Genomic DNA, 18,965 nt, shown 5'->3' with positions numbered 1-18,965 from the left:
GATAGAAACAAATATACTCTGTGTGTGTGTGTGTGTGTGTGTGTGTGTGTGTGTGTGAGAGAGAGAGAGAGAGAGAGAGACAGTGGGGGAGAGGGAGAGAAGAAGGGAGAGAAGTTAAAATCTCCAGTTATGAGAGTTTGTCTTTTTCTCTTTAGTCATGAACTTTTTGCATCCTGACTTACTGGATTCACTTGTATTTAAAAGTTTCTTACTGGATTCATTTGTGCTTAAGATTTATTTGTATTTAATATCCCCTCACTTTCACCACCATACAATATTTGTGCTTTAATTATTCAGTTGTCTTTCCACAATTTAAAAGAAGAAAAAGAAGAAAAATTACCCACTGAAGTACTATTTCTGGTGCTCTTCATTCCTTCCCTTAGCTCCAGGTTTCCATTTGATATAATTTCTTTTCAGCATGTAAAACATCTATTAGCATTTCTTTCTTTTCCTTTCTTTTTTTTTTTTTTTTTTTTTTTTTTGAGACAGAGTCTCGCTCTGTCACCCAGACTGGAGTGCAGTGGCGCAATCTCGGCTCACTGCAACCTCTGCCTCCTGGGTTCAAGTGATTCTCCTGCCTCAGCCTCCCGAGTAGCTGGGATTATAGGCGTGTGACACCACACCTGGCTAAATTTTGTATGTTTAGTAGAGATGGGGTTTTGCTATGTTGCCCAGGCTAGTCTTGAACTCCTGACCTCAAGTGATCCACCTGTCTTGGCTTCCCAAAGTGCTGGGATTACAGACGTGAGTCACCACGCCTGGCCAACATTTCTTATAGTACAAGTCTGCTGGCAATGAATTCTCTCATTTTGTTCTTTAATCTGGACAAATTTTTTTTTTTCTTTTGAAGCACATGGTTGCTAGATTTTGAATTCTGGGTGATAGCTGGTGGTGTCTGCCCCTCTCCCCTCAAAGGTGTTCCATTGTCAACTGGCCTTCGTTCTTTCTGATAAGAAGTTAGCCATCAGTTGTATCTTTATTACCTTGTATGTAATGTTTCTATGGTTTTTTTCTTTTTTTTCTCTTTGATACTGATTTTCTAGAGGATTGATAATGATCCTAGGTATAATTTATGTGGTATTTATGCTTCTCGGAGTTTGCTGAACTTCTTGGATCTTTGATTTGATTTGTTTTATTATTGTAAAGTTTAGGAAATATTTAACCATTATATCAATTTTTTTGACTTATTCTCACACTCTTGTTTTTCTTGGACTCCTATTACATATATATTAAACTATTTGAGATTGTCTTATAGGACAGTCAGTCTTTTTCACTTTTATTCAATCTTCTCTATGTTTTAAACTGCTAGTAAGCCCAGCCAGTGATTTTTTTTTCTTCTTTCTTTCTCATTTCAGTATTGCAGCTCTAGAATGCTTACTGGGTTCTTTTTAAAATATTTTACACTGGCTAGGCATGGTGGCCTGTAATCCCAACACTTTGGGAGGCCAAGGCAGGCAGATCACATGAGGTCAGGAGTTTGAGACAAGCCTGGCCAACATAGTGAAACCCCGTCTCTACTAAAAATACAGAATTTAGCTGGGTGTGGTGTTGGGCACCTGTAATCCCAGCTACTCGGGAGGCTGAGGCAGGAGAAGCACTTGAACCCGGGAGGCGGAAGTTGCAGTGAGCTGAGATCACACCATTGTACTCCAGCCTGGGTAACAAAGTGAGACTCTTTCCCAAAAAACAAACAAACAAACAAACACTACACTTTTTTTGCTGAAAATCTCTGTTTACTCATATTTTCCCTCAGTTTCTTTCAACATATTAACCCTTTGAGTACATTTATACTTGTTTCTGTAAATCTTAAAATCCAATGTTTGTGCCTACTTGGATTTGCTTTTATTATTTATATATTCGAGGGGTTTGGTTTTTATTATAAACGCTGCTTTCTTTATTGCCCTGAGTTAAATTTTCTTTCTTGTATGTCTAAGATTTTTTATTCTGGACATTTTGGATGATATATTTTATGTCTGACTTCTGATAATTCTAAAAAGTATTGAATGTTACTCTAATAGCATATTAACTCGCTGAACTCATAGGCCTGTTTTTTATGCTTTGTTAGGGCAGAACTTTGGAAATTTTAAGGTGTTTTCCAAGCTTCTCTAACTTGAAGAGACTCAAGATTCAAACCATGTGCCATTTGCGGGCCTTGTTAGGTAGTGCTTGTTTTTTCTTGGGCAAGTTTAGAGTTAACTCTTTTTTAGTGTAGAGTTTCTCAACCTGAGTAGCACTTGACATTTAGGGCTAAATAATTCTTTTTGGGGATGGAGAGGCTGTTCCATGCATCGTAAGATGTTGCACAGCGTCTGTGGCCTCTACCCACTAGAAAGCGTCCCTCTGGTTGTAACAACCAGTAGTGCCACCAGTCATTGCCAAATCTCTCCTGGGGGGCAAAATTGCCCTGTTTGAGAATTATTTTTCTGGATAGTGCTCTTGAATTCTAAGACATGGTCTCTCTGGTGTTTGAACTGGATGCTGGGTGTGTTAATGATATGTAAATGAGGTTTCTGCACCCTGGTCCGGTGAGAATTTCAGTACCTCACCTCAGCTTGACCTTCAGTATCTCTGTTCAGCTCACTCCTCCTTAGCACTAGCTCTCTGTTAAGGCTTGGGTGGCCTTGACCTGTGCCTGCACATCAGCCAGGGACTTGCAGCACCCCCACCCCATAGCCTTCTGGGGCCCTTCCCTTCTGATACCTCCTTACTGTCCAGGGCCATGCAGATGCCAGCGGCTTTAACTAACCCAAGCTCTGACCTCCGCCCCTTTGCTCGGCAGGGCTGCTGTGCTGTGTTTGGACTTCAGTTCACTGCCACAGTTGGAAAGTGGTGTCCTGGCTCAGAGCCACGGCAATGCTTGGTGTCTGGAAGCATCTGCCTCCTAGTGTTGTACAGTTCTGGGGCAGAGGAGTGGGCTGTTATGGTATAAGCCACTTAGCTGTGGCCAGAGCCCACTCTCTCTGCTAGTTGAATAGCCCAGATGTTTATGAGCTGTGGAGCTGGGAGCTCCAAGCGTATAGTACAGGGTGTGGTCATGTAGGCTGCAGGAAATGCCTGATTAACTTCCTTACTGAATAGATGCAGGGTGAGGGCATATGCTAGACTGGGGGGCTCCAGCATCTGCCATCTGTCACCTGTGTGCTTAACAAAAACCCCAATCCCGGGCTCATCCCCAGCCTGACCTGCTATTTCAGAATTTCTAGGGAAAGGGTCTGGAAATCTGTGTATTTAATTTGTGCCCCAGGGAAGTTTCTGTGCTGGAGGATGGCTAAGGGAACAACAGGTGTGGAGAGGGAGGCCGGACGTGGCTTCCTTGGAAGGGAAAGGGCCGCATGAGGCTCTGCATTCCTTTCTCCAGGACTTAAATGTTGAAATCATGGCTGATGATTTAGTTTTTAAAAATGTTAATTAATTCAGTTTTTAAATTTTAGCTTTCTTCTGTTTTTTCTACCTTCTAAGACAACTTGTTACAGCAAATTTTTAAATTTTTTAATTGCCCTGAAAATGTTTTTATTTCTCCTTTTTTTTTTTTTAAAGATATTTCTCTAGGTTTAGAATTTGTATTTTGTGGTTATTTACTTTCAGGCCTTCAAACATAATTGATTTGTTTTTAATCTTTTTCTGTTAAAAATTTTAAAAAATTGTGGTAAAATATATATAACGGTCAGGCATGGTGGCTCACACCTGTAATCCCAGTACTTTGGGAGGCTGAGATGGCCGGATCACTTGAACCCAGGAGTTCAAGACCAGCCTGGACAACATAGTGAAACGCTGTTCCTACAAAAAAAAAAAAAAAAAAACACACAAAAATCAGCCAGGCATGGTGGTGTGCACCAGTAGTCTCAGCTACTTGGGAGGCTGAGGTGGGAGGATTACCTGAGCCCAGGAAGTCGAGGCTTAAGTGAGCCATGATTGTGCCACTGCACTCCATCCTGGGCACTGGAGTGAGACCCTGTCTCAAAAAAATATCTATCACATAAAATTTGTAATTTTTGCAAGGCATGGTGGCTCTTGCCTGTCATCCTCTGGCGTCCTCCATTTTACTTTCTGTCTGTAATAATCTGACTACTGAAGGGACCTCATCCAAGTGGGATCATACCATATTTGTCTTTTGGTGAGTGGCTTATCTCACTTCGCATCATGTCCTCAGATACATTTAATTTTGGAGTTTATGTCATACATTTTCTCAGCATTTAGTGAAAAACTTCTGCCTCACCCTGATCCTCAGCTGTGGTACTGCATATTTATTCAGCTGTAGTGGAAAAGGAAAGAATTTCAGAGATTCTACCCTTTTCTGGCTTCTTGCTCTGACCAACTGCCTGTGTCCTGGTGTGGGTGAAGTCCTTATCTTCTGCTTTCTACCACCTCTGGAGCCCATTAGCCGAAGGAACAGGGTCATTTTCTCTTTTGGGTCTCTCCTGGGGGTAATAGCTGTGGGCACAGGGCTGCTATTTGATATGCTTATCATAGAGTCGAGAAAGTGGGAAGGAGGTACCTTGGTAAAGAGTGTCTGTCCCTCCTCTCTCTCTGCATTTTTCTCCTAATTCCTTTATCCTCATCAGTGAAAGAGATGAAGGCATTACTGCATTTGGTACGTTTGCTTGTAAAAAATGTGTGTTAGTGAAGAAGTCATTATTAAGACGTTTTCTGACATCTGTCATTTTTTTTCCTGCTGCACAAATCTCTTCATTTTCTTAAAGTTTCAAAGATAATCTTTGAAAAGGGAATGAATGATGGAATGAATTTTGCAGTATTATAGTATTGTGCACTGTTACTTTAGGATTACTGAATATCTGGCCTACTCAAGGTCAATACTTCGATAAATACACAACATTAGGAAAAAAGGAAAATCACATATGTAATATATTTTCATTTTCATTTGACTTATTCTTAGTAAAATTATGGTGAGTCTGTAGAGTGCAGATTGCTTCCTCCAAGTATTTTTGGTCTGAAAGAGGCCACATGAAACATGTCGTATTTGAGAAGCTACATTGTAAACACATTTCTTATTTGTTTCTTATAATTTTCTATCAGAAGTGGAAAGCAGGCTGGGTGCATTGGCTCACACCTGTAATCCCAGTACTTTGCAAGGCTGAGGCAAGTGTATCACTTGAGGTCAGGAGTTCGAGAGCAGCCTGACCAACATGGTGAAACCCCGTCTCTACTAAAAATAAATAAATAGCCAGGCGCAGTGGCTCAAGCCTGTAATCCAGCACTTTGGGAGGCCGAGACGGGCGGATCACGAGGTCAGGAGATCGAGACCATCCTGCTAACATGGTGAAACCCCGTCTCTACTAAAAAAATACAAAAAACTAGCCAGGCGTGGTAGTGGGCGCCTGTAGTCCCAGCTACTCGGGAGGCTGAGGCAGGAGAATGCTGTAAACCCAGGAGGCAGAGCTTGCAGTGAGCTGAGATCTGGCCACTGCACTCCAGCCTGGGCGGCAGAGCATCTCTGTCTCAAAAAAAAAAAAAAAAAAAAAAATTAATTAATTAATTAAAAAAATTAGTCAGGCAAGATGGCACATGCCTGTAATCCCAGCTACTTGGGAGGCTAAGGTAGGTGAATCTCTTGAACCCGGAAGGTGGAGGTTGCAATGAGCCAAGATCACGCATGCCTTTGTACTCCAGCCTGGGCAACAAGAGTGAAACTCTGTCTCAAAAAAAAAAAAAAAAGAAGAAGAGAAACATGATAAAAAAGATTTTAAGAAAATGATGATGGATGCCAAACACAATGGCTCACGCCTCTAATCCTAAAACTTTGAGAGGCCAAGGCGGGAGCATTGCGGCACTCGCCTGTAGTCTGTTACTTGGGAGACTGAGACAGGAGGATTGCTTGGACCCCAGAGGTAGAGGCTGCAGTGAGCTGTGATCATGCCACTTCAGCAAAAAGAGCAAGACCCTGTCACACACACACAACAAAAAGATGATAGAAGTTTGGTTTTTTTCTTCCTCTTCAATGGGGGTATACTGCATTTATATTCTCCTTAAGATGATCTTCTCTGCCCTAACCCTAGACCATATATTTGTCCCCATGTGTGTCCTCACTGTCCCTTCTTTACCCACTCCTGGGCTTGTCATCCTCTCCATATTTTCCTTTTCCTTCCTGTTGCCCTGCCAGTATGTCTTGCCCATCACTCTGTTCCCTTCTCAGTTGATAAACCAGTTCAGTTGGGGCTTGTTTTTCAGGCAGAGAAACTGGAGATAGCAGGGTCTGGGGCTGAGGGGTCTTTCGGCCATGGTGGGGGGATGTGGCCCCCCTTTGAAGAGATTATTGTCAAGCCTTGTTACATGTTCTTTCCATGGGTATTGGTAGAGTTGATTAATTAGATTGTACTAATTTCCTTCAATATATATTGACTGCCCCACCACTCACTGAAACGCTAATTTTTTTTTTCCTTTCTTTTCTTCTCCTTTCTTTTCTTTTCTTTTCTTTTCTTTTCTTTTCTTTTCTTTTCTTTTCTTTTCTTTTCTTTTCTTTCCTTTTCTTTTCTTTTCTTTTCTTTTCTTTTCTTTTCTTTCTTCTTTCGAGATGGGGTTTTGCTCTGTTGCCCATACTGGATTCCAGTGGCGTGATCACTGCTCACCACAGCCTTGAGCTCCTGGGCTCAAGCAATCTTTCCACCTCAGCCTCCTGACTAGTTGGGACTACATGCGTGTGCCGCCATGCATGGTTAATTTTAAAATTTTTTTGTAGAGGCAGGATCTCACTATGTTGCCCACTCTAGTCTTGAACTCCTGGGCTCACATGATCTTGCCACCTTGGTCTTCTAAAGTGCTGGGATTCCAGGCATGAGCCACCCCACCTGGCCTACAGAGAACTTTCTGTATAGGTTTTCAGGCTTGTATTCCAGCCATGAAAAATCAGGCGAAACAAAAAGAAAAGCCCCAGAAGGCAGTGAAACTGTCAGATTATAAAGATACAGGTTGTTGATTTTGGATGGACATTTTCATCTCCTTAAATTTCTTTTCTTTTACAGAATTAGGGAAGGAATGTGACTAACTTTGTAGACTAGTCACCCATCATGTGTACGAGGAAGGAGGATATGAGCCAGTCCCTGGGTCATCCCCTCAAAAACAGAGATTATTGGTTTTAGATTATGCAGTCGTTAAAGTAGATGTGTTGTTACTAAGCAACTCTGGCCAACAGTATTGGAAAAATACAGGCAATTTTCTGCTTCAAGTGACTAAGCATACTCATCCTAGTTGCCTGTTGCAGAAATACCCAGTTTAATTGGAAGTTGCATTACCTCACAAACTCAACTCTGGGGTAGGGTCATGAACCGGGAAGTAAGCAAAGCATAAAATAAATAAGATAGATAATACTTGCTTTATGTGCTTATTCAGACCGTATTTACTCTGACTTTACTTACAACACTCCTGAGCCACATCCCAGTCTAAAACAGTAGTGGGTAACGGTGTGACATTCTGATGAGAATAAAGAGGCACCTGATAGCCTGACAGCCAGGGGCACGATGGATCAGAAAGTACCAGAATCCGAAAAGTGTGGCCACCTGGGGACTCTGCGGGAAGAGCATCCCTGTCCACCAAGGGTCATTGACACAGGGTCAGAGCCATTTTGTTGTGAGGAATTTGCATCGTGAAGGTGATGAACTGCAGTTTGCATCTTTTGTTTTATTTATTATTATTATTATTATTTTATTTATGAGAAGGAGTCTCACTGTCACCCCGGCTGGAGTGCAGTGGTGCAATCTTGGCTCACTGAAACCTCTGCCTCTTGGATTCAAGCAATTCTCCTGCTTCAGTCTCTCTAGTAGCTGGGATAGCAGGGGTGTGCACCACCACGCCCGGCTAATTTTTGTATTTTTAGTAGAGACAGGGTTTCACCATGTTGGCCAGGCTGGTCTCGAACTCCTGTCTTAAGGTGATCCTCCCTCCTTGGCCTCCCAAAGTGCTAGGATTACAGGCGTGAGTCACTGCGCCCAGCCGCATCTTCTGTTTTAAAAGGACTATTAGAGAGGGGAGAAAGACATCTGTTAAAATGAAGATAGGATTAATGCATTTAATCCAAGAAGGGATATTTCTCACCAGTCTGGAAAACTCACTTCCATGGAAAGGTCATTCTCTCCTGCCACCTCCTTTTGACGGTGATATTTATGTGGCCACACTGATTAAAATAAGAAAGAAGAAACAGTTTATATCTTTCAAATGAAACTAGATATTACATGATTTATTTTTAAGAAATTGAATAAAATTAATGTTTTGTTCTAGATTGTAGAGTTTTCTTGTAATCCCAAACATATTTCCTTGCCTGCTTTCAGTAGTGAGCAACTATCAAATGGTGCCCTGCCCTGATGGTGTTTACTTTCACCATTCACTGTATTGTTCTTAATGGCCATGCAGATTCTAGAGTAACCAATAATTAGATACTCAGATGTCTTCCAGTTTTCAGTAATTAGATTTTTAGATGTCTTCTAGTTTTTGTATGTTACACATAGCATTTTAATGGACATGATTAAAGCTGAACATTTGGACAGACACATCCTTCATTTCCTAGGGTATACAGATTTCAAGGCTTTTGCTATGCTAGATTTCCTCCCCAAGAGTTGTTAATTACTTACATTTCCAGTGAAATGAGACAGCCCTGAAAGTCCAGATTTGATGTTATATTTTAATCATCACTGTCAATCTCACGAATTTCATAGGTGAAAAATAATGCATTGTTATTTTAATCTATGTGACTTTGTGTAATAGTGGATTTGAGCATTTGCATTTCCTTGGCCATTTGGGTTTTTTTTTTTTGTGGTGAATTTCCTGCACACATCCTTTACTCCTTTAAAAAAAAAAAAGGTAGGCATTTATAATTCATATTGATATGTAGGGGCTGTTGATTTATTAAATATATTTTGGGTTTGGGATGTATACTACAAGTTTTGATTTCAGTTGGTTTTAGTTGCCTTTTATTTGTTCTCACGGTAGAACAATTTTGTTTTCACAGGGAAAACAAATGTAATGGTGTCTTTTTATAACCTGTCAGGTTAATGAAGCATAGAACCAAAATATTTGCAGGACGATGATACATTAATTTACAGATTTTTTTCTGTACATTGGATGTGAACTGTTTTAAACTATAACATGGACACTTTATTGGAACTAAACTTTAGTTTTCTACATTAATGAGAAACACTGGTAACTTTGCTTCATTAAAAAAAATAGCTTGTTCTCTGTCAGATGTAAATAGTTTGACTTTATTTTTGTCTTCTTATCCACAAAATAGGAATAATTCTTACTTGGTAAGTGTTGTTTTCTTGTTCAGTTGTCTGGCTTACAGTAGGTGCTTACTAAATGGTAGCTTGATTTATGATCATAATGACATAAATGAATATGACTTGGTCTGTATATTCTGGTAGCTACTGAGGGTAACACAGATATATGATTACACTAATTGTACTTCTGAGGATGTGAGCACTGTTTTGTTGTTGTTTGTTGGTTTCTTTGGTCTTGATTTTAGGTAGAACTTAGATTATCAATTTTATACGTTCTATTTAAATGTAAAATCCTTAAAGCCAAAAGTGTACTCTAAGACTTGCTTTAGCTATATCTCACAAATTATCATTATCATTTACTTTAAAATCTTTCAGATTTCCCTTATGATGTCATCTTTGACACATGCTTATTTAGAAATGTTGATATTCAGATATTTTTAGAGATATCTTATTGTTGATCTGTAATTTAATTCTGCTGTCACCAGAATACATTCTGTGTAACATTTTTATGTTCAGATATTGATTGACGTTTACTGATGGCCCAACATAAGGACTATTTTACCTTAAAGGTTAGAAGTATACAATATTAAAATTCTATTACCCTTCCCCATCTTTTGTACTGTTGTCATATATTTTACTTCTGTGTCCAAAATGCACTATTACCATTTTTGCTCTAAGCAGTTAGTTGTTTTTCAAAGTAATTTGTCTTCTTTTTCTTTTTATTTTTTTAGACAAGATCTCACTCTGTCACCTAGGCTGGAATGCAGTGATGTGATCTTGGCTCACTGCAAACTCGGCCTTCTGGGTTCAAGTGATTCTCCCACGTCAAGCGATTCAGCCCCCGAGTAGCTGGGTCTACAAGTGCAGGGCACGATCCCTGGAGAATTTTTATATTTTTTATAGAAATGGGGTTTTGCCATGTTGCCCAGGCTGATCGCAAACTCCTGACCTCAAGCAATCTGCCCGTGTTAGCCTCCCAAAATGTTGGGATAACAGGTGTGAGCCACCACACCCAGCCTCTCTTTTACATTTACTCACATTGGTCATTTTGGTTTCTGTGTATTCTTTCTGTAGATCTGAGTTTCCATCTGATATCATCTCCTTTTAGCTTGAAAGGTATTCTTTACACTGTTTTTTTACAGTTCAGGTTCATTGCCGATAAAGTCTCTCAGAAAATGTCCTAATTTCACCCTCATATTTTAAAGGACATTTTTTGTTGGTGATAGAATTTTGAGTTGACAGGGTTTTTTTGTTTGTTCTTTTTTTTTTTTTTTTTTTTTTTTTTTGAGTCAGAGTCTCACTCTGTCACCAAGGCTGGAGTGGAGTGACGCGATCTTGGCTCAGGCAACCTCCCAGGTTCAAGCGATTCTCCTGCCTGAGCCTCCTGAGTGGCTGGAATTACAGGTGCCTACCACTGTGCCCAGCTAATTTTTATATTTTTAGTAGAGGCGGGATCTCACCATGTCGGCCAGGCTGATCTCGCAGTCCTGGGCTCCAGTGATCTGCCCGCCTCAACCTCCCATAGTGCTGGGAATACAGGTGTGAGCCACCGCGCCTGGCCGATTGTTTTTGTCTTTCTTTCAGCACTGTAAATATTGTTCTGTTGTCTTCTTGTTTGCATTGTTTCTGGTGTGTCAGCTGCTGGTTGTTTCTGTTGTTTCTCTGTGTTTAATGTGTGTCTAGGTATAGATCTTTGTTTTTGTCCTTCATTGGACTTGCTAAGATTCTTAATAATGTAAATTAGTATTTACTACCGACTTTGGTAAAATTCCAGTCATTATTTGTTCAAATATTTTTTTCTTCCCCTATTTCTTCTTCTACTAGGACTCCAAATACATGAATATTTTATTGCTTAATATTCTCCCATAAGGAACCTCAGTCTTTGTTCTTTTTCTTAACTCTTTTTTTCCTATTTGTTCTTCAGATTTCAGTTGTAAACTATAGAAGAAAGGGTTAGCGATTCTGGGAATAGATCAATGGAAAGTATCTGCTATTAATGATATCTAATTCATTTTTTATTTCAGGTATTACCTTTTCAGTTCGAGAATTTCCATTTGGTTCTTTTTGGTATTACCTATCTCGCTCCTAAAAATCATATCTACTTGTTATAACCATATTTTTCTTTAACTCCTTGACATATTATAATAGATGCTTCGTAGTTGTTGTTTACTAATGCCAAAATCTGGATCATTTCAGATTTTTTTTTCTATTGCCATTTCCCTCCTTTGATTACAGGTCCCATTTTATTGTTTCCTTGCATACCTAGTAATTGTTTTACTATGTTGAACATTATGATCGATATACTATAGGGAGTCTGGATTAAAGAGCATTGAGTTTTGTTCATGCAGGCAGTTAAATTCCTGGCAGATTGGCCCCTTCAGCATTGAATCCATCCATCTGTCTGTCAGTCAGTTAATCGTAGGGCGGGTAACTCCATTCTGAACTTATTCCAAGTGCACAGCTGTTAATCTAGGGTGAGATCTTTATTACTAAGACATAGCCTTCCTGGTGTCTCAGTTGAATGCCTGAGGCCCCAGTGGGGATTTCCTTCCCCTCCTCGGGTGGCCTGTCCTGCTGCATGACCTCCAGAATCTTCGGTCAGCACTCAGCCCCATAGCTGCTGCTTTCTTAGGTCTCATGGAATCTGGCCCTTCTTATGAAGCCATTGGCAAAGTATCCTGAGTAAATCCCTACTGAAACTTCTGGGGCAAACCCTCTGCTACTCAGGCTCACAAATTCCAGATGCTTCTACAACTTGGAACAACTATTTCTTCTTCCACAGCTCAGTGAAGCTGTTCTGTTTGGGCAGAAAATGTCCCCAGGCATAAAGCCAGGTCAGTCCCGGGCCACCACCTATATTTCCCATCTCTTGAGGCTCACAGTCCTGTGTTACCTCTGGTCCAGGGCCTGAAAACAGCTGTCATATGTTTTGCTCGGTGTTACATTTTTCCAGGGGAGGGCAAGTCCTCTCTCATGGTTGGAAGCAGCAGCCTGGCAGTTTGCTTGTCAGCTGTGTCTTCCTAATTTTTTTTGAAACGGAGTCTTGCTGAGTCGCCCAAGCTGGAGTGCAATGGCACGATCTCAGCTCACTGCAACCTCTGCCTCCTGGATTCAAGTGATTCTCCTGCCTCAGCCTCCCGAGTAGCTGGCATTACAGGCACCTGCCATCATGCCTGGCTAATTTTTGTATTTTTGTAGAGATGGAGTTTCACCATGTTGGCTAGGCTGGTCTCGAACTCCTGACCTTAGGTGATCTGCCTGCCTCAGCCTCCCCAAGTGCTGGGATTACAGGTGTGAGCCACTGTGCCCGGCATGTCTTCCTCATTAATAATATTCATGGCACTTCATGATATTTTTTATCCTATCTGGAGTATGACTGATTTTATTTCAGCAGATCCTTAATTTCTGAGTTGGCAGTAGAGTTATCATTCACTTGGGTTAACTTCTGTTACAACCCAGGTATCTGCTCAGCCTTTTATTCCACCTCTATACCTGGTGATGTATTACTACTGGTAATACATGAATTACAAGTAGCCCTCCTGGTGCACACAGAGAACTTTGTCTTTTTCACAAATTGGCATCTGTGCCATCTTACCTAATCCTCATTGTTGGCAGCAGATGCCATCTGTGGATGATGGTTCAAGTTGGGCACAGTTGATTTCAGATTTCTTGAAAAGGGTCATCTTAGGCTTAGAGTTTGGTGTTGACATTTTGCTTTTATTTTGTTAAAATTAGGTATCGAATTAACATGCTTTAAAAGTGTGGTGTATTTTCTGCGTGTGGGATTAACATACTTGTATGTAAGATTGGCTTTGTAAGTATTTACAGATAGTTTGTAGTTAGTAAGGCACGTTACGTTCTGTTTCTTTCCTACAGGGGCAGGCTGGTCTCTCTCCTTCCCTCTCTTCTTCTCCCTCACCTGCACCTTTTCTTCTTTCTTTGTATTTTATGATTGATTCACTTATATTTGCATAATAGCATTTTTAAATTTTTCTTTTTTCTTTTTCTTTTTTGAAACAGAGTCTCACTCTGTTGCCCAGGCTGGAGTGCAGTGGCACAATGTCGGCTCACTGCAACCCCCGCCTCCCGGCTTCAAGTGATTTTCTGCCTCATTCTCCCAAGTAGCTGGGATTACAGGTGCACACTACCATGCCTGGTTTAATTTTTGTGTTTTTAGTAGAAACAGGATATCACCATGTTGGCCAGGCTGGTCTGGAACTCCTGACCTCAAGTGATCTGCCTTCGGCAACCCTAAGTGCTGGGATTACAGGTGAGAGCCACTGCGCCTGGCCATGTTTTAACTTTTAAAAGTGTTTTCACTTCTCTCTGTCCCTTTTTTTTCCATTCACATAGCTTGGTTGACCGTCTTGTTGCCTCTTGCCTGGACTGTTATTGCAGCAGCGACTCATTCTCTTTCTTCCAGTAGTCTCCTGGCCAATCACTTCTACTGTTTAACCTTCCTTAAGTTGAGTTTCTCCCTCTAACTTGAAAAACCACACATACTGTTCCATATTGCCTTCCATAAGCTTCACCTGCTTCAGCCAGGTTTGGGGTGTTCTTTATTCAGCAGCCCCCACATCCCCCTTCTCTGTACTTCTGTCCTAGCGAGGCCTCCCATGTAGCACCCTTCCCTTCCCTCCTTAAAGTCCCTCCTTCATCGTCCAGGGTCTCTACCACCCAGTGTCCCTCAGTTGGAACTGCCCCGAGTTCTCTGTGCAGGTCACAGTTGAATCACAGGTGTCTGGACATACCTAGCCCTGTTTCCCAAGGCGAAACCCATGACTGCGTCACCGTATCTGTTGGGGCTCCTGGTGTCCTCCAGATAGTTGATGCTCTGTAAACATTTGTCATTTCCCATTGATCACATTGAAACCCTGTGATCCAGGCAGAGTGAAGAGATTAAGGCCCCGTGTGTTTAATTATGTTGCACATCGAATTAATGATTGGTACGGATTTATAGTCCACATCCTCTCATTTCATTCTTTTGACAGCCTCTCTGTTCTTCTCTAATTTCGCTCAAAATTACTTTGGTTGGCTCTTAAGTAGAAACTTACATCATTTTATACTTGGGGGCATGTCCAAATTCATTAAATGAGGTGAGAGATTTTTCTTCTCCTTTCTACCCCTCGCTTTGCTGTCCTGGCAGGACACAGCTGCCACCACTAAAGGTACCGGGAGGGCTGAAATGCTGGTCGTTAGAGCTGTTGTCTTGGGTTATCTGGTCTTGACATCACACAAGACTTCCTCAGGTCTGCTGTGTCCTAAGCCTGACTTAGTGTCACTGTATGAACACAATTCTCTACCTACCTCTTTTATTTCAGGCACTTCGTCTTAGTAACATGGCCATGGGGAAGACAACCACAGGCCAGATAGTCAATCTGCTGTCCAATGATGTCAACAAGTTTGACCAGGTAAGCTGCAGTTCAGGGATCCTTTTTCATTGCATTAAACACCCCTCTTCCCCCTTTTATTCTTTCTGGAGACAGGGGCTCACTCTGTTCACACTGGATTGCAGTGGCAGGATTGTAGCTCACTGGAGCCTTGAACTCCTGGGCTCGAGTGATGTGTGATCCTCCCTCCTCAGCCTCCTGATTAGCTGTGACTACAGGTGTGCACCGCCATGCCCAGCTAATTTCTCTCTTCTTTTGAATTTTCATGTCAGATGGGCTAATGTGGCAATGTCATAACAGAATTCAAGGGTGGCACATCTCACACATGTGCATGAACACCCGACTGTCATGCTCATGAACTACAAAAGGATTGCTGGCTAATTTCTTTTTTTATTATTTGTAGAGAAGGGATCACGCCTTGTTGCACAAGCTGGTCTCAAAATTCTGGCCTTAAGCGATTCTCCCACCTTGGCCTCCCAAAGTGCTGGGATTACAGGTGTGAACACCGTACCCACCCAGTGTCCATTGTTTAATACTTACCTTGTGGAGGTATCATGTTATCCAGGGCATTCTAGCTGCTGGCCATGTCCATTTTGCACTAGGACCACTTTATTTTTTTTCTTTCCAATTATTCATTCATAGACACGAACTAAAGCCTCCGCTCAGTGTCAGGGACAATGAATAAGACGTGGTTTCTGTTCTGAAGAAGCTCACCGCCTGTCTGGGAGACAAATACACAAGTAAATTACTGGAGTGTGTGGTGGGCACTATAGTACAGGCTTTCTTAGGGTACTGGAGAGCCCCAGGGCATATGGGAGCTGAATTCTGTGGCAGAGAGTTCTGGAAAATGCTCAGCTCATCAGTGAGATAGTCACTGATCAAGATCTTCTAATGCCGCTGGTCAGATTCTCTTTCAGGTCTCCCAGACCTGCTGTTTGTTTCCCCAGAATGGCTTCGTCTGTGGTGGGTGCTTGGATTTCTGCTTTAGCAGGTGTAAACCCACTGTGGTCATTTCTGTTTAGGATTTGCCTGTTCTTTTCCAGTGGATCGTTTCTGTACTGTGTTCTTACTTGTTTTGCTTTTCTAGAGTCCTAAGAACGCTCTGTCTTTTTCTTTAAAGGTGACAGTGTTCTTACACTTCCTGTGGGCAGGGCCACTGCAGGCGATCGCAGTGACTGCCCTACTCTGGATGGAGATAGGAATATCGTGCCTTGCTGGGATGGCAGTTCTAATTATTCTCCTGCCCTTGCAAAGCTGTTTCGGGAAGTTGTTCTCATCACTGAGGTAAGAGAAATACTGGTGTGAAAAATGTCATATCTATTTGGTAACATCCACAGTCTTCCCAATGCTTTTGTTCAGAAACAAACTAAATGCCTTTTATTATCTCTTCTTTGCATATGTTGCAGCTCTTCAGGCTTAGCCAAAGGGGGCCTCCATCCTTATACTGAAGGCGAATCTTCAAGGGAGAAAGGTGAAGGCATTCACCGACTCCTCCCAGCCAGCTATTCAGGCGCTGTGGCCGCAATAAGTAGAATGTCCTTAAGCAGAAATCACATATGTAGAAGTTAGTGAAACATATAATGAATAACGATAGATTGAAATATTTCATAGGCTCCATTCTAGCTGCATACATCTTTACTGTGCTTGTGTGAGAGTTATTTTCACATGTGTATACAAGTGTGTTATTTTTACTTCAGTATTTCCATTAAATTGTAAGCTCCCCGAAGGCAGGGTGAATTTTAATGATGTATTTATAAAATCACACAGTCCTAGTAGTGTACATGTTAGAAATATGGTTGTCGGCTGGTCGTGGCAGCTGACGCCTTTGGGAGGCTGAGGCAGATGGATCACGTGAGGCCAGGAGTTGGAGACCTGCCTGGCCAACATGACAAAACCCCGTCTCTACTAAATTTAAAAAATTAGCTGGGTGTTGTGGTACACACCTGTAATCCCAGCTACTTGGGAGACTCAGGCACAAGAACCACTTGAATCCAGGAGGCAGAAGTTGCAGTGAGCCAGGATTATGCCAGTGCACTCCAGCCTGGGTGACAGAGTGAGACTCTGTCCCCCCCCCAAAAAGAAGAAAAAAAAATACAGCTTTTGGTCAAGAGGTTAATGATGATAAAATAAATTAGACTTGAAGCAGGTCCCAGTGAATTGGAAATGAGTCATTGTCAAGGTTGTCAGCTGGATCGAGAGGAGCCACTGTTGGAAGTGCATTGAGTTCTTTGTTTTATGCTTTTGCTTATGGTGTATTTTCTACTTGGACCTTCCCCTCTTTGCCATCTGGAGAAACAGTCCTTGTCCTTTGAGGCCCCGTTCAAATGCTCCCGGTCCTCTGAAGCTTTTTTTTTGCTCTCCTCTTTCCCAGTGGAGTTAACAAGCAGCCCTTTCTTTTCTGCTCCCCAGCACTTCATTCTCATTTTAGTACACTCCACCCACTGTGTTACTGTCAGGCGCGGGTGCCTTTCTGCCTTCCCTGCCCACCTGTGAGCTCCTCCAGGGGACAGATTACATCTGACTCATTTTCATGTCTTCCTCAGCAGATATTACAAATTCTCCAAAATACTTATTGAGTTGGGATAGATTGTTGACTTCCTAATCGAAGTCTTTTTCTATTTGTATTTTGAGTAGGACCTGTCTGTGTTGACGGAAGCAAAAGCGCTCTAGGGAACCATGTGATGCGGGTCCCTGCCTGTGCCTGCCGCTGATAAGGGCAGGCTGTGATCGCTCAGGCTCATCTCCCGTGTCTGGTCCCCCTTAGGAGTAAAACTGCAACTTTCACGGATGCCAGGATCAGGACCATGAATGAAGTTATAACTGGCATAAGGATAATAAAAATGTACGCCTGGGAAAAGTCATTTTCAGATCTTGTTACCAATTTGAGAAAGTAAGTTTTTGTATACATTGTACCGTATTTTCATACTTTTCTATTTGCTATTCTTGTTGAATGGTTTTAGAAGTTTTACTATGTGTTCACATTATGGGAGGTTCAGTACAATCCATCCCACTCCTCACGTGTGGCAGTTGGGTTAAGTAGAATGGTGGAGAATGTTATTTTCACTTGGTTTTCCATTTACCATGTTCTTAAACAGAAAGCATGTGTATGCTTCTTACTAATATAGAAGTGAAATTCCAAATGTTTCTGAATATCCCAAATCCCAACAACGATTCTAAGATGTTAGTATTTGAGAATAATGGTGTTTAAAATAAAACTATGATTTATATTAATGTAGCCAAATGGACAGGTTATAGAGACTGGGCATATCTATATTGGACCAAACTCTATGAATCAGTATTTTTCATTCCAAACAGGCATGGAAATACTGTTAGTTGTTCTTTGTGTTATTAGAATTTTTGGGGGGCGGCTGGGCATGGTGGCTCACGCCTGTAATCCAAGAACCTTGGGAGGCTGAGGCAAGTGGATCACCTGAGGTCAGGAGTTCGAGACCAGCCTGGCCAACATGGTGAAACGCTGTCTGTAGTAAAAATACAAAAAATTTGCTAGGCGTGGTGGCGCTTGCCTGTAATCCCACTACTTGGGAGGCTGAGGCAGGAGAATCACTTGAACCAGGAGGAGGAGGTTGCAGTGAGCTGAGATCGCACCATTGCCTGGGCAACAAGAGTGAAACTCCATCTCAAAAAAAAAAAAAATGTTTTTCTGGCTTTGGATTAAATATTTGATTAGCTGTTGCATTCCAGCACATGGTACTTCTTATGATTTTCTGGGTAGTTCCTGGCCACCTCTCACCTTTGCACCTTTTTGTTGTTGTCATTGCCCAGGATGGTCTCAAACTCTTGGGTTCAAACAATTCATCCACCTCAGCTCCCAACGTGCTGGGATTGCAGGCGTGAGCCACTGTGTGTGGCTGACATCACTGCTTTTTTAAAAACCTGTACTCTCTTCCAGGAAGGAGATTTCCAAGATTCTGAGAAGTTCCTACCTCAGAGGGATGAATTTGGCCTCATTTTTCAGTGCAAGCAAAATCATCGTGTTTGTGACCTTCACCACCTACGTGCTCCTCGGCAACGTGATCACAGCCAGCCGCGTGTTCGTGGCCGTGACACTGTACGGGGCTGTGCGGCTGACGGTCACCCTCTTCTTCCCCGCAGCCATTGAGAAGGTGTCAGAGGCAATCATCAGCATCCGAAGAATCCAGGTTGGTGTCAGATGCCTTTTTAAAGTTGTAGGTGCATTCGAGGTGAAATGATATCTCCTTTTATTTAGCATCACTATGTTCCAGTGTGATGACATTTAACTCTCTCATAACCAAAACGTGCTGCCATTCCACAATGTTGTGTGTACTTCCTTATCTTAGATAGGGCGCACTAAAGACAATGCAAGCATTGT

At 41.9% G+C, this 18,965-nt stretch overlaps 1 protein-coding gene and 1 non-coding gene across 9 annotated transcripts in view; one reads left to right on the top strand and one right to left on the bottom strand.

Moving 5' to 3' along the window:
• The window catches only part of ABCC4 (ATP binding cassette subfamily C member 4), a 291,475-nt gene that overhangs the window by 80,603 nt on the left and 191,907 nt on the right, over positions 1 to 18,965 (top strand). For all 8 annotated transcript variants that reach the window (XM_031655600.1, XM_009192090.4, XM_009192089.4 and 5 more), the window contains 4 exons: positions 14,546 to 14,635; positions 15,735 to 15,898; positions 17,379 to 17,504; positions 18,525 to 18,774. In XM_031655600.1, coding sequence (XP_031511460.1) covers positions 14,546 to 14,635; positions 15,735 to 15,898; positions 17,379 to 17,504; positions 18,525 to 18,774 — 630 coding nt within the window. The remainder of the gene's footprint in view (positions 1 to 14,545; positions 14,636 to 15,734; positions 15,899 to 17,378; positions 17,505 to 18,524; positions 18,775 to 18,965) is intronic.
• On the bottom strand, positions 14,881 to 14,985 carry LOC116270623. Its single transcript, XR_004178780.1, has one exon. It is a non-coding gene; the product is annotated as a small nucleolar RNA U13 (small nucleolar RNA).

Source organism: Papio anubis, chromosome 15 (assembly GCF_008728515.1).
Source record: "Papio anubis isolate 15944 chromosome 15, Panubis1.0, whole genome shotgun sequence".
Classification (NCBI taxonomy): Eukaryota; Metazoa; Chordata; class Mammalia; order Primates; family Cercopithecidae; genus Papio; species Papio anubis.
This window is presented reverse-complemented; position numbering and strand designations above follow the sequence as displayed.